This window comes from Sinocyclocheilus rhinocerous, unplaced genomic scaffold (genome assembly GCF_001515625.1).
Source record: "Sinocyclocheilus rhinocerous isolate Xijiao unplaced genomic scaffold, SAMN03320098_v1.1 scaffold220, whole genome shotgun sequence".
Taxonomy (NCBI): Eukaryota; Metazoa; Chordata; class Actinopteri; order Cypriniformes; family Cyprinidae; genus Sinocyclocheilus; species Sinocyclocheilus rhinocerous.
In genome coordinates, this window is record NW_015666573.1 from 85,005 (window position 1) to 99,797 (window position 14,793).

The 14,793-nt window shown below is 36.1% G+C and overlaps 2 protein-coding genes across 3 annotated transcripts in view; one reads left to right on the forward strand and one right to left on the reverse strand.

The window, feature by feature from the left end:
- Positions 1-1,326: 1,326 nt before the first annotated feature.
- On the reverse strand, positions 1,327-8,710 carry LOC107732835 (cytohesin-3-like). The gene is made up of 14 exons (XM_016544257.1): positions 8,614-8,710; positions 8,188-8,248; positions 7,526-7,599; positions 7,273-7,337; positions 6,395-6,461; positions 5,797-5,915; positions 5,627-5,707; positions 5,412-5,524; positions 4,973-5,121; positions 3,752-3,764; positions 3,584-3,660; positions 3,381-3,452; positions 2,900-3,054; positions 1,327-1,672 (listed from the first exon to the last, which is right to left on the reverse strand). The coding sequence occupies exons 1-14, from the start codon at positions 8,617-8,619 to the stop codon at positions 1,600-1,602; spliced, it is 1,125 nt and encodes a 374-aa protein (XP_016399743.1). The 5' UTR covers positions 8,620-8,710; the 3' UTR covers positions 1,327-1,599.
- Positions 8,711-9,301: 591 nt separating this feature from the next.
- rac2 (Rac family small GTPase 2) overlaps positions 9,302-14,793 on the forward strand; it is a 19,874-nt gene continuing 14,382 nt past the window's right edge. Inside the window, exon 1 of one of the 2 annotated variants that reach the window (XM_016544325.1) lies at positions 9,302-9,627. In XM_016544325.1, the coding sequence (XP_016399811.1) occupies positions 9,593-9,627 (35 nt within the window). In that variant the 5' untranslated portion in view covers positions 9,302-9,592. Of the gene's footprint in view, positions 9,628-10,767; positions 11,092-14,793 lie in introns of those variants that run through there. The other variant, XM_016544324.1, reaches the window with a different exon arrangement.

Genomic DNA, 14,793 nt, shown 5'->3' on the forward strand with positions numbered 1-14,793 from the left:
TAGCCCAGGTTACCTAAATTCACCCTACTGTTTGTGGATTTTTTTTTTCCTATTCAGTTTAAAAGACAGGTCTGACCACTGAAAACGCTACCTACATTATCTGAACACCTCTCAGGTGATTCATGGACAGGCTGAATTGTCAGTATATACAATGGTTTGTTTTCTGCAGATGTAATTGATAATGCAATATTGTGTTGAATTGTAGCTATATAAGACAACATAAAACAGCCAAAACTAAGGTGATATACACAGTACCTGACCATGCTGACATCGTCAGAGATGCGTCAACAGTTCTCTTTGGCTAACATGGGTGTGACATTTGACTTCCCTTGTTTGTTAAGCGTATTACAATGTGTTGCTAAAGCATGTACGTTATTAAACCAGTGACCTACATGACCTTGAGCCAGACTCTTCAGTCTACATTGATCACCAAATAGTGCACAACTGCAGAGTTTGCACTTGATGTAAAGTACAGTTCTTTTGAAATTCTAGAAGAGTGAATTTTTAGTCTTGTAAGGGAAATGACAGAAAGGGTTGAAGAGATGGCGAGCGAATTGGCAGAGATAAAGGAAATGATACACAGGAAGAAGGTGTGCTTTTGTAGACCACAAGTGCAGTATGTAGCAAAGGAAGCAACTGTGCAGTCCTTCAGAGTTCAAATGTCTTTTTTTTTTCAATAGACTAGAGCATAATTTCAAAGTCTCTCGTGTTTCAGGCTCGAAAAGCTCATCCAAATACAGCATATTAAGTCAGGTAAACTGGGGACACTTTCTGCCATTAAAGTGACTGGGGAAAAGGTCCCAAATATCTCAATTTCGCCTTATATAATTGATTTTATAATCAATCTTCATAATCCCTGCAGTGTATGTACACTTGCATACATACATACATACATACGCTGCAGGGATTATGAAGCTTGACCAACGGTGCCCTCTGCTGGACAAATGTGTGCATTACTTGGTGAAAACGAGGCTTGTTCGGTGAAGACCTTTAATTAGAGAATCCTAGTGCACAGCACAATCATTATATTTTAATAATATGGTCTTGATGTATTCAAAAGTTTTAGGAACTATCTGAAATGACAAAAGCTTATAATCAAATAATGGTACATTCATTAAATAAGTAATTTATTATGTACAGAATATGGACAACTTCAACCTAATAAATGTTAATGCTAACTGGCACACCAATATTTACAAGATAGAGATTTTTTTAAATCATACAGTTATAAAATGATAAATGTATGCTAGTCAAATGGAATGATACAAAGAAAAAAATAGCAAAATAGTGCTTCAAAACACAAATACCCTATTAAATGTAGCTTAATTTAAATGTTTTTCATTGAAAATATTTTTTCACAGAACGCCTGACCACAACACCACCGTGTAAGCGAACCCTGAGGCTGCACACACAGCAGCGGTGACCTCTGAGTGCTGAGAGGAAGGGCTGAGAATTAGCACCCTGAGAACCTCATTCATCATTTCCAGCTCATTCAGTCCACTGTAACCATCAACGTCCCTTTGGCTACTGTTCAGTCTGTGTGCAACTGTTTAGCAAGATCAGATCCCCTCAGTTCATCAATCAGCTTCAGTCATGTTGTTAAGCGTGGCCGATGATCTTCTTCTTGCGTGCAGATACCAGGTCATAGAAAGGGTCTTTTGTGATGCAAGCTCTAAGAACAAGAGAGGAAACGGTTAGACTCAGATGCCCAGTTTTTTATTCTCAGTTCCTCTGTCAATACTAACATATATATATTTATATATATTATTTTTTATTTATTTTATTGTTTGACTAAGTGTGTGCACATTTCTAACATACTTGACTTCCTCTTTCCCATGACCTACAAAAACACATTGCTGAACTCATGAAAAGTCTTGTTATATTGCCATCAGTATCTTAGTGTCTGCATCATATTTGTCTCTTATATTTTTATTTCTTCTTTTCTTTCTTTATATTTTCTTTCTTTCTTTTTTTAATCCTTATGTTGTGTTCTGGTCATTTTGACCCAGAGAGTATTCTTATTCCTAAAAAAATACAAGTTAGACTAAATTAGACAGAAATTAGACTAAAACTTACTGACTTTGATCACACAGGATATATATATATATATATTTTTGAGAATTTTTCAGTTCAATGAGGTGTACAATCACTCCCTAAAAGAAAGAAAGAAACTGTGCCAACTGGGGGAAAAAAAAAATCAAAAAGATTTGATTCAAGAATCAGTGATAATATAGCATAATGAGAGATTTACAAGCAATTTTTAAAAGGCCTGTCATTTTTGACACCAAAATTGGGTAAAAGCACAGAACAATTATTTCATTTATTTCATTAATTAAATCATTTATGTGTAAAGTGCTTTTAATTCATTAACTTTTAATAATACGATTTTTTAATAATACTTTTAATAAGAAGAATGCTATTGTAATAATTTAAGCAATAGCATAATGGAAAAACAGGAACTATCTGAAAACTGAAACTGGAAAAAACTGGAAATTTTGCCTCTTCTCATTTCAATGAGGTCTAAAAGAGTTGACTAGTTCACTTATTCACCATTCACTACATAGTGAATATCACATAGTGTGTTATATGAGAAAAAAGAGACAATTTCAGAAAGCGCCCGTTGTATGATGTTACTGTAAATATGAGTGACGTCCCAAATGACGAGAAAAATTACTTGGAATCCTACCTGAAATAATTTAGACAAATGTATTCCAAAAATATCTGGATTTCAAACCTCATATAGATGTGGTTTGATTTTTATTTGTAAACACTGGATGTCATGTTTTTTTGGCGTTCAAACTAGGGTTGTGTGCCATTCAAAGATCGCAAATTATATCAAAATCAAGTTTATTTTTAATTGTTCAACTGAATGAATCCATTATACTGTGCTGTCTGGTACCTGATGGCCTGGATCCAGTCAGCGCGCTCCTCTTCAGAAGCAGCACTGAGTCTGTAGGAGTGATGTTTGCCCATCACAACTCTCCCATCTGTTTCTGTTTTACATGCCTTTATCGTCTCGCCTTTACGATGAGGGCTGAACAACTCCAAACAGAACTGAACGCACACATTTTAAAGGACAAAATGCATATGCTGTCATTTTCAAAAGGTTAAATTCCATGGTTACAATACCAGGTCACAAACATTTAAATGTCACTCGGTAGTACGAGATGCTGACTTTGAAAGAAAAACAGAAATCAGGATCTGAGCAGAGTTTCATCAAAGCAAATCTAGACTGTGCTCGCAGAGGTACAGTTATCACTCAGCGCTGACTAAGAGAACCATAAAGCAGCAGGTGTAATAGAGTCTAGAGAAACACACACACATCTATTTGGATCAGTGATAATAAATGAGGTGGAATGGAAAAAATATGGGAAAAGTACCTGTTTGTGTGCATCCTCCACTTCTCTAATACTTAAGTTCTCTAGCGGGATGATTCCTTTTGGTTCTTGGTCCTAGAGAGGGGAAAGATTGCCTTTGAATGATTTCACTTTTAATACTCAGTTGGAAAAACAATAATTTTAAACTGATTTTAATGTGTTTTGTCTCAGCAAACTTGACATTTTTGTAAAGGTAGAGAACTAACAGTGGTATATTGGAAATAGTAGAGACAGCCGTCAGTCAAAATGAACCACCTCCGCTTCCAGGTCTTTATTCTGCCACCTATGGATTAACCAGAATTGTTAGTAACATTTAGAAAAACAAAGATGACAGAAAAGAACAGCTACATAACAGTTAGTTCCGGTCCTCTAACCTGATTGACTGAGCTGCACTGGGCTGTTTCACTGTTTGGACCAATCAAATTATAGCAATAGAACTGATGTAAAATGCATACTGGTCCGTTCACACAAATAACGATAACTATAAAGGTAACCAGTGTTGGGGGTAACGCGAGTTACGTAATCAGATTACTTTTTTCAAGTAACTAGTAAAGTAACGCATTACTTTTTAATTTACAAGAGATTATCTGAGTTACTTTTTCAAATAAGTAACGCAAGTTACTTTTTTTTCCAATTTATTGATTGACTGTCCCCCATGTTGGGAAAAATCAGAAGATGTTACTGAAGTTCTAAAATAAATATGAATATGCATTAACTCATCTCACTCACAGAAAAAAAAAACACAGATTCAGTATTCCTCAAAATAAATAAAAATAATGCAACTCAGAATATGACTCTGCTGCTTTAAATTCTGAAGCTCATTATAACAGGGTTGATTCTAATTGGCTGTCAATGTTTTTATCGTTCATCAACTGGAAAAAATCGTTCTGAAAGTGATTTAAAATGTTCAGGACTGTTCAAAATGTAATTTATTCCTGTATGACAAAGCTGAATTTTAAGCAGTCATTACTCCAGTCTTCAGTGTCTTATGATTCTTCATAAATCATTCTAATATGCTGATTTGCTGCTCAAGTAACATTTCTTATTATTATTGATTTCAAAAAAAGTTGTGCTGCTTAATATGTTTATGTAAACCATGATAGTAGAACATTCAAAAGAACAGCATTTTATTTAATACCGAAACCTTTTGTCACATTGTAAATGTCTTTTTTGTCAATTTTGATCAATTTATTGCATCCTTGCTGAATAAAAGCATTCAAACTCAAACTTTTGAACAATAATGTATATAGGGCTGCACGATTATGACAAAAATCATAATTGTCGATTATTCCCTTGAAATTGTAATTGCGATTATCACAATTTACATTGAATGATGTTTATACCATTGTTTGATGCAACTGCATGCCGTATATTTATATGAAAATAAACAAGCTGAAAACACTCTAACTGAAAAAAACTTTTAGTGCTTTTCTATAGTATTAAGCCTCAGAATCGCGATTAGAAATTCGATTAATTGTGCAGCCCTAAATGTATACGAATGAAAAAACCCTTTCATATTATCACATATACTCGAGATGTGAGTGTTTGGTCTGGTAAACTTGTGTAGAAAAATTGGACCCTATGACGTCTCTCACCTCGAGTAGTTCAGCAGGAAGATCTTCTCCATGGTTGATTCCTCTGTTCATGCTGATGAAACGTTCTAGTGTGGTCTTGTCTTTCACATTGGGGTTGTGCAAGCTTGTGTTGAGCATGATGATAGCGAAGGAAAGGATGTAACAGGTGTCTGCAACACACAAATACACACGTTTTCAAATGTCTACATGTAAGTAATCTATAGCAGTGGCTCTCAAGTAGTTTTACTTCAGGACCTAGATATTAATGCCTTTAAAGTCAAACACTGAAATGTATTAATATTACCATGAATTGCATATAGGCCCAACAATTATTAACAAGACATAGGCTGTACAGGGAATCACAACCATTTTGGTTTCTAAATGTCTCTTGAATTTAGATGTTTTCTTTCCTTTGGCAGTCAAACACAAAACCTGTCCTCCAAATACAATGGCAATCTACCTGTGGACTGAAAAACCCCAGCGTTACAGGTGCAGTACCGCAGAGCAAAGGCCTCCATCATGCGGTCGATCTTCTGAGCCTCACCAGGTAGACGGAAACTCCACAAGAACTGCCTATGTCCCAGTCAAACAATCCCCCCAAAATGGATTATTATCTGAATATGTATATTGGACGATATATGGGAATGAAACAGGAAGAAGAGAATCTCTACTCACCTCAAAGCCTGAACCAGATTAAGATTTGAGAACTCGTGAAGGTGAACAAAAGCCTGCAGGATCTGAAGGTGGATCTCCTCCCTGTGGATACAAAAAGGAATCAACTTTTTTCTATATCAAAGCCACAAGCAGTATGCGCCACAAAAACATCCTCATCCTCATCATCATACCTTTCTCCTAAAAAGTTGCCAATAGCCGTTTTATTGAGGCCTTCCTCTTTATAGAGGAACTCCGCCACAGCCTCTGGTTTCCACTCCAAAAGCTCATTATCCACTAGGTACTGTATACCCTGGAAATAAACACGCACAATTAACCTCAATGGAGTTCCCACAGACCATTGGCACCACTGTTACCAAACATTCATTAAGAAACAGGATATAAGATACAGATCATGACACATGATTTGCTGTTGGTCTAACAGCTACATCAGTTTAAATGTTTATCAGTGAAATGCACAAACATTATCTTTTGTATGCAGGTTTCATATTAGTTGGGGGGATGCTTTTGTGAAAAATGATCAAAACTGGACTAGTAAAGCAGTTCTTGTTTTTACTGACCATTTATACCGAGCTACTCGGAAAATGCAGTGCAGCTTCAGTTCACTTGTTCTACAGAAAACACAGGATGTGGTTCTATCTTTCTCTGTCTCTTTCCACCCCCTCTTCCTCTAACCTAGTTTAGCTGAATCTCCTTATAGTTGTGAAGCTGTTGCCCAACGTGCATTACGTTGTTGCGCTGCATGCTACTCAAATGATTCATGGTTCATACCTTTTTTGGGTCCATGTTAAACTTCTTTTTTCCACACTGGATTCTCTTATTCTTCATAACATTTTTACTAGAGGAAAATTAGAAAATTGGCATTATGACAAAAATGAAATGCTTCAGAAAACATTTCCAGCATATCATGACAATATAGTGTTGATTCAGCTAAATCATGATGTGAGTGCGTAGTGGCTGATGCAAATATCCTCATCTCATCATTTTCTGTGGCTAGCATGTCCACATATAAAATTAGCAATGACACATCTAGAGCTAAAGCTCTTCTCGTCAAATTGATACCAAGAAACAGGAAACAGATACAAGCCCACGCTCAAAGATGGTGTTTCGTGATGTGCAAAAAAACTGAACCTGCAAATGTGAACCGTGCATTTGTGGCAGAATTCAATTCAAGGAAGATACTGCAGCTTCTAATGCACATGAAAGTATTATGCATGTACACACATGGCATGTATTGTTAAATAAAATACTCAAATAAATTAGCACCTTTTCGTGACTAGTGACTATGGACTGTACATTAAGTTTGAAACCCTAATCTACTGTTACATGCTTGGCTCTAGTTCAGTTTTAGGAGACATATTCATAAACATGGATTCAGATTGCTATAAGAAAGAGGTTATTTTATTTTATTAGACATTCTAACCTTAATCTAAACATCAAATAGTATAAACCCAAGTGACATATGTGAACATTATGAAAGTGGATATGAAAATGACCACAATGAGAACGCTGTCATAAAGAGCAGTGCAATACAGAAAGAAACTACACAGCGAAAATATTATGTAGGAAATGTCCAAATGCTGGGTTTATCGATTCTTTTTCTAGTTGCTATGGTAACTCAGAGCTGCGTTATAGCGGTGAATACTCACTTCTCATCATCGGCCTCCATCGTTTGAATTTCTGTCATCATGTTTTCGATCTCCAGCCTGAGTTTCTGCAAGAGTGAAGAAATTGATCAGCCAAAGCTTTGTCTTTAACTTGATGACATATAGTTTACAAATACTGCATCATGTGCTTCACAAAGTTTTGCAAGACATTTTTCTGGCAGAAAATGGTATTTATTTGATTAAAACCCTTTACTATACAGTACTATATGCAAAATTATACTATAAAGCCATATACCTGAATATCATCTAGAATCACATGCTTATGGACGTCAGTCTGCCTCTTGTCATTTGAATTGAAAGCTAAAGGTGCTGAAGATGACATGGGAGCACAAATAGATCAACAGTTAGCAAGAGTCTCACATCAGATCCCTGATCCCACACTCATGCAGAGAAGGAATTGCAAAATAGAGAAGGAGAATAACCTAAAGTGCAAACACAGCTCAAATTTCTCAGCTAAATATATCTCTGCTACTTCAGTTTTGGAGAACTGCCCCACATAGGATGTATTTTGGTCTATTGGTGGTTGCATTTACACAACACTGAAACTTCTCTGGATGCAATCACTCAAAATATTAATAATAAATTTCCCACAGTGATTGTGCTATGGAATAGCATATGATTTTATTGTAAACTATCATTAAGTCTTGGTTTGCATTTACAGTTTAAAAGCTGCATTATATTTTTATTTTTAAAACTAATTTCTGTTGCTTTAATATCACACATAGGCTTTTACAAAAAGTCCAGTGAGGAAGTTTGGATGAAGGTCATATCACAGGTGTCCCACTACAGATGCAATAAGATGTTTTGCCTTAAAAGTCCCTTATTCACAGTTGAGCCCAGAGCCAGAAGTTATACAGCAGTCTCAGACATTAAGAAAATGATTAAGGAAGAACATACCTTTCCCCCAGAGGAAGCTGTCCTTTCTTTGGGTTCCCATGCTGGTTGTGCTGCAGGGAGACTGCATTAAAACAGGAAGATCAGCCTCAGAGTCAGTGCACAAACACAGATCAGCGCATACCAAGAAAAGTGTTAAATTTGGAAGTACTGGAAGTACTATATTACATAACAGACTGTATTAAAATGACTAAAATATTATGATAATATCTTGATGATGTCAGTTTTTCAGCATACAGATATATAGGCATATATATTTAAATAATTTTTAATACGATAAAAAAAATAATAGTAATCCCAGCAACAACCTAGACATAAGAGGTTATGGAGGCATAAGGATGTAAAACTTCTGTCTTACAATAAGAAACGATACAAATGCAGGCAAAGCAAAGTTTTTTCAAAGCAATGGAAAGTGGTGGAAACGCATACCTTCATATGTGTAACTCAGTGAGCAGGTAGTCGGAGTCGTACAGTACGAATGTAAACGTGAACTGCGCTTTAATTGATGAAGAAGCGCTGTGCTCTTGCGCGAGGAGGGTGACGTCACGGCAATGAATGGCAGCTGAGCTCTGAGAACTGCTTTCCTCAGCGTTTCCTCTCCATTTCACAATTTTCTTTTCTTTCACAAATGTCAATTCGATTTTTATCACATTTCAATTCAGAGAATGCACTGACAAATACATGAGAATCTTCCTCCCACAGTTAAAAAAAAAAAACTACAAAATTGTTTGGTAGGCTAATAAATAGTCAATTATGATCAATTCTAATTTGTCAATAAACTACTCTAAAGGTCCCATCTTTCTTTCTTTCTTTCTCTGTATATTTAACGTTTAGTAGTCATTCTGTAACCTACTTAGCAGTTTAAGCATGAATCACACAAAAGCAGGTTTTCAGTTACCAATGCCATTACAGAAATGAAAAACGAGTAGGATATGTTATATGGTTTACATTAGGTTACTGATATGACTGGAAACTTCATTACATGTTAGTGCACATTAGTTTGACAATAGCATATGTAAGTATTACTGAGTTCTTTAGTCCTAAAACTTTTTTTTTCTTTGAGGGACATGTTACTAAGTGCACTTTAAATGGGCACTCTCACTGATGATTCGACATTGCCCTCTTGTGGACTCTAATGCATGTAACGCATTGATATAGAGCGCGTTCGTGTCTTCCACTTAAAAGTTGAATACTTCCTCATATAGTTCGACACTACACAGACACGTCCAAAACTGTCACAGCCATATGAGCGAGTGCGCACTGCGCAGATTAGAGAGAGAGAGAGAGAGAGAGCGAGTGAGAGAGAGAGGGAGAGACTGAAGAAGCAAATCTGCTTCCTGTATTACAACTTGGTTCCTTAACTGTTGTTTTATAGCGGCAGCCGGCAAAGTTCGGAAAGTATCGGAAAATGCAAGCAATAAAGTGCGTGGTGGTCGGAGATGGGTGAGTGAAGAGTTTAATTTTTAAACTGATTTATTTATTAATATCTGTTTTTCACCGGTTACCTTCAAAGGTGTTTGTAAACATAATGGTTTATATTTCTTGTATTTTTAAATATTCATTTGAAACTGGATTGATAGCAGTTATACAGTTTTCAAGGGCACTGCAAATGTCTTAAAAGCACTTAATTGGATCTACTTCGTTTGTAGATTAGTTGTAATTTCCTCATTTGTCACGTGAGACACTTTGTATTTTAGTTTTTATAGCCTCAGGATCAGGTTGGTTCCTACATCTAAAATGCCATGCCTGAATACACTTTATCTTCATATATCTTTCTCTTTTGGGACATAAAATAACCTATCTACAGGTTTTGTGATTTAACTTCTACTAGTTGTGTTTGGCTAAAAGAGATGTGCAGCATTGGGCTGACAGATTGGGGGTCAAAGAGACATTCATGGGCAAGTTAATACACAGAAGGAAGAGCATCTTCTGGCTTGTACCATTCCTCTGGTAGTGTGCAGGAAGTTATGCCACACATAATACATGTCAACTGATTTTCATCAAAAAAGGAAACAGCAGTTGCACATGGGTCACATTCTTATGAAGGTATAGTTTTATTCTGTGAGCGACAAGATCGTGATGAGAATGTTATGAATCCAGTGATTAATACGTACTTCCAGGGAAGGATTTAGTATTTGCTTTGTTAATAGATTAACCCACAGTTAAAAAAAAAAAACTACAAAATTGTTTGGTAGGCTAATAAATAGTCAATTATGATCAATTCTAATTTGTCAATAAACTACTCTAAAGGTCCCATCTTTCTTTCTTTCTTTCTTTCTCTGTATATTTAACGTTTAGTAGTCATTATGTAGCCTACTTAGCAGTTTAAGCATGAATCACACAAAAGCAGGTTTTCAGTTACCAATGCCATTACAGAAATGAAAAACGAGTAGGATATGTTATATGGTTTACATTAGGTTACTGATATGACTGGAAACTTCATTACATGTTAGTGCACATTAGTTTGACAATAGCATATGTAAGTATTACTGAGTTCTTTAGTCCTAAAACTTTTTTTTTCTTTGAGGGACATGTTACTAAGTGCACTTTAAATGGGCACTCTCACTGATGATTCGACATTGCCCTCTTGTGGACTCTAATGCATGTAACGCATTGATATAGAGCGCGTTCGTGTCTTCCACTTAAAAGTTGAATACTTCCTCATATAGTTCGACACTACACAGACACGTCCAAAACTGTCACAGCCATATGAGCGAGTGCGCACTGCGCAGATTAGAGAGAGAGAGAGAGAGAGAGCGAGTGAGAGAGAGAGGGAGAGACTGAAGAAGCAAATCTGCTTCCTGTATTACAACTTGGTTCCTTAACTGTTGTTTTATAGCGGCAGCCGGCAAAGTTCGGAAAGTATCGGAAAATGCAAGCAATAAAGTGCGTGGTGGTCGGAGATGGGTGAGTGAAGAGTTTAATTTTTAAACTGATTTATTTATTAATATCTGTTTTTCACCGGTTACCTTCAAAGGTGTTTGTAAACATAATGGTTTATATTTCTTGTATTTTTAAATATTCATTTGAAACTGGATTGATAGCAGTTATACAGTTTTCAAGGGCACTGCAAATGTCTTAAAAGCACTTAATTGGATCTACTTCGTTTGTAGATTAGTTGTAATTTCCTCATTTGTCACGTGAGACACTTTGTATTTTAGTTTTTATAGCCTCAGTATCAGGTTGGTTCCTAAATCTAAAATGCCATGCCTGAATACACTTTATCTTCATATATCTTTCTCTTTTGGGACATAAAATAACCTATCTACAGGTTTTGTGATTTAACTTCTACTAGTTGTGTTTGGCTAAAAGAGATGTGCAGCATTGGGCTGACAGATTGGGGGTCAAAGAGACATTCATGGGCAAGTTAATACACAGAAGGAAGAGCATCTTCTGGCTTGTACCATTCCTCTGGTAGTGTGCAGGAAGTTATGCCACACATAATACATGTCAACTGATTTTCATCAAAAAAGGAAACAGCAGTTGCACATGGGTCACATTCTTATGAAGGTATAGTTTTATTCTGTGAGCGACAAGATCGTGATGAGATTGTTATGAATCCAGTGATTAATACGTACTTCCAGGGAAGGATTTAGTATTTGCTTTGTTAATAGATTAAAATTATCACTTGTTTATTATAATTTTTTTTTTTTACAATTATAATTTTTTTTAATCTCTTTGTTTTAAGGAAAGAAAACAAAAAAATGTGTGATGTGTGCAAATTTATAAACTTGTGTGGATGACACTTGTTGCAGGATATAAGTCCTAACTTTTTTTCCTCAGTTTTTATTTTTAAAAGTAAGATTAATAATATTTAAAACAATTATTTATTATTTAGACCCATTTCTGGGTCTGATGTTGATGGAGCCATTATTTAAACTTTACTGAAGGGCCTGTTGTGGTACGGAAGTCAAAATATGTTTGGAAACATTGGCTTAGACAACTGGGCACTTCATTAGGGTGTAAACATTTGGGCTGTTACTAGTGAACGAAGCATGTTTCCCATGAATGATGCATCACAGCGGTGCAAGGAATACAAGAAGTATCTTTCATTGTGAGAGTGCGGCCATACAAAGTCTAGTCATGCAGTCAAACTGGCATCTTTTAGTCTGGTTTATTATTTAGTCCTTTATTGCTTTAGACCCAAATATGTCAAGACTAGTTTGCTTTCTGTTAAGATTTGTAACCATAAACACAAACAAATATTTTAGGTGTTTCTAGAGTATATGCTGACCTGCAGACAGTGATGATTCAAGATGGAGGATGAGATGGCTCTGAAACATGTGAGTCTGAAGCTGCTTTTCGGAAGGGGGAGGGGGAATTTGCATAGGAACATAATATAAGGTTTTGATTTGCAACATCACTTTATCTCATCTGCTTTATATAATGCAGTGAGACAGAACTGGAAAATTAAAGTGATGCTGCTGATGAACTACAGATCTGGAAGCAGAGCGGTATGCTGATGCAACAGTTACTAGGGACGTAGGCTGAAGGTTTAAAGTGTTGACAATATAATTCATGATTGACATGTATCAAAATGCACTGTTTATGCACTGTTTTTTGGCCACGTTAAGTGCAACATCTAACATGGCGAATGACAGCAGGGGAGAGGTGCTTTTGCTTTGAGGATATCCTGTTAAAACCCTGTGCACAGTTCTCCATTTTGAAGCTGCTAACTTCCTCTTGCATTTGATGCCGTGATCCAGCTTCTTAAGTTCCTTATATTGCTCAAAGATTAACGGGGTGAATATTCCTCCTTTTACACACTGACAGAACAAATTGTCCAAAAAATGAACGTTCTGTTATTATTTACTCATTCACCCATTAATTAAATTTGAAAAATCTTCATATAGATATTTTTTATACAGTGATAGTTCAACGTGACCACAACCTATCCAGCTGCAGCAAGGACTAAAAAAAAGCATAATTTAAAACCACAATAATTTAGTCCACATTAATTGTGTTCTAGGTTTGCTCTCATTATGTTTAGTTATGACACTGGAGAACAAAGGTGAATATTATCAGAGACAACAACTTCAATCTGGTTTATTCCTCACACAAATCTTGCCTTCTGAATGCTTTACATCTAGTGTAATATAATGCTTTAATAGACAGCCTGTGGTCACTGTGAGCTGTCATTGTATGGAAAAGACTTATGTGAAGATTCGTATTATTTTGTGTGTGTTCCACTTCTTTACTAGTCATGCTCAACTACTGATAAATATTAAAACCTCTAGAATTCAAACTTACTAAATTGTTATGTACATCATAAATGGCCACACTATACTTTTTAATCCATTGACTTCCATTCATATGCATGCAAATGCAGCTATTGGAAATGCAACTCATGTGAACCAGATTTGGGTGAACGCTGAGCTGTGAATTGTGTCACGTGAAGATGTGTGACTGATAGAAGACTGATGTGTCACGGTGTGACCCCTTAGCTGAATTACAAGTACTTAAACGTAAAAGCTGCAGTGTTGCAGTAATGTGGAGTAGATTGTATTTTTTACATTTTGTATTTAATATTATTTGTAATATGTTGATTGCATGTCTTTAAGAAGGATGCCATAGTGTGACATCATATCACAACCTTTGCAGTGTCTAAAGAAATTTTGCATGCACAGTGCATCAGTCATCATGTTATATAAAAGATTCACATGATTGTGTATCATGCAGTTGGGTGTGTTTAGAACTTTACAACTGTAAATCAATTTCAGATAACTGAGTGAACAATGATAAACAAAAACAAATCACAGTATGTCAGGGCAATAATTCAACAATTTATTTTCCCATTCAATGAAACCGAATGTGACCCCAAATTTTTTTTGTTCATATTTATATTTGTTCATATTTGTTCATGCATGTGTCAACACTAACTGATTTTTTTTCTTCCTTTTTTGTTTTGTTTTTAACCCTGATGCTATCACACACTGAGTTCTCTGAATTGGCATGACTTCCAGGTGGACATTTTATACTGTTCCTGACACAAATGTCTATCTTCTGAGTATCAGTTTCTGTATAAACTCTTGCTTTCTGCGGAAACCAGCTCTGCTAAAACACGAGGCCCTGCAGTGTTATATACGATCAGCTCAAGATCTGTAACCCACAAGAACAAGACATTTACACACGAATGGCTATCACATTGTTTTTTTGCTCATGTTTTATCAAAGAGAGAGAAAGAGCATGAAGAAGTTGAAGCGACCAAGGGCACATTTTCAAAGACACACTTCAAAAAGAGGCTTGCCATCTCTCTTCCTGGCTGACACCCCCCAACTTCCTGTCATCCTGTCACGACAATGCCAGGCCCCATACTGAGATTTCTCTTGCTCTTTTTCTCTCTGAATCTATCTCTCTCCCTGTATCTATCTATATCTGATTCAAAACTTCAAAGAGCTTCAGAAAGCACCTCTTAACAGTGATCTCCCACTGTTTTCTAATTATGTTTTCAGCACACTGCCTCCAGTGTGTACTGAAATTTGTGTAGATTAAAATGTATTCAAGTATGCTTAGTGGTGAATAGGGCTGCACGATAAATCGCATGCGATATTTAACGCGCATCTTGTCAGTAAAGCCGGTTCTTTAATCAGCGGTAAATCTCCATCACCT

What these genes read in the sequence shown, in the direction of transcription:
- LOC107732835 (XM_016544257.1), bottom strand. An exon ending in TGATTCTAGATGATATTCAG is followed by an intron (nt 7,338 to 7,525) that starts GTATATGGCTTT and finishes TCACTCTTGCAG; the next exon opens with AAACTCAGGCTGGAGATCGA. An exon ending in GGCAACTTTTTAGGAGAAAG is followed by an intron (nt 5,708 to 5,796) that starts GTATGATGATGA and finishes TTGTATCCACAG; the next exon opens with GGAGGAGATCCACCTTCAGA.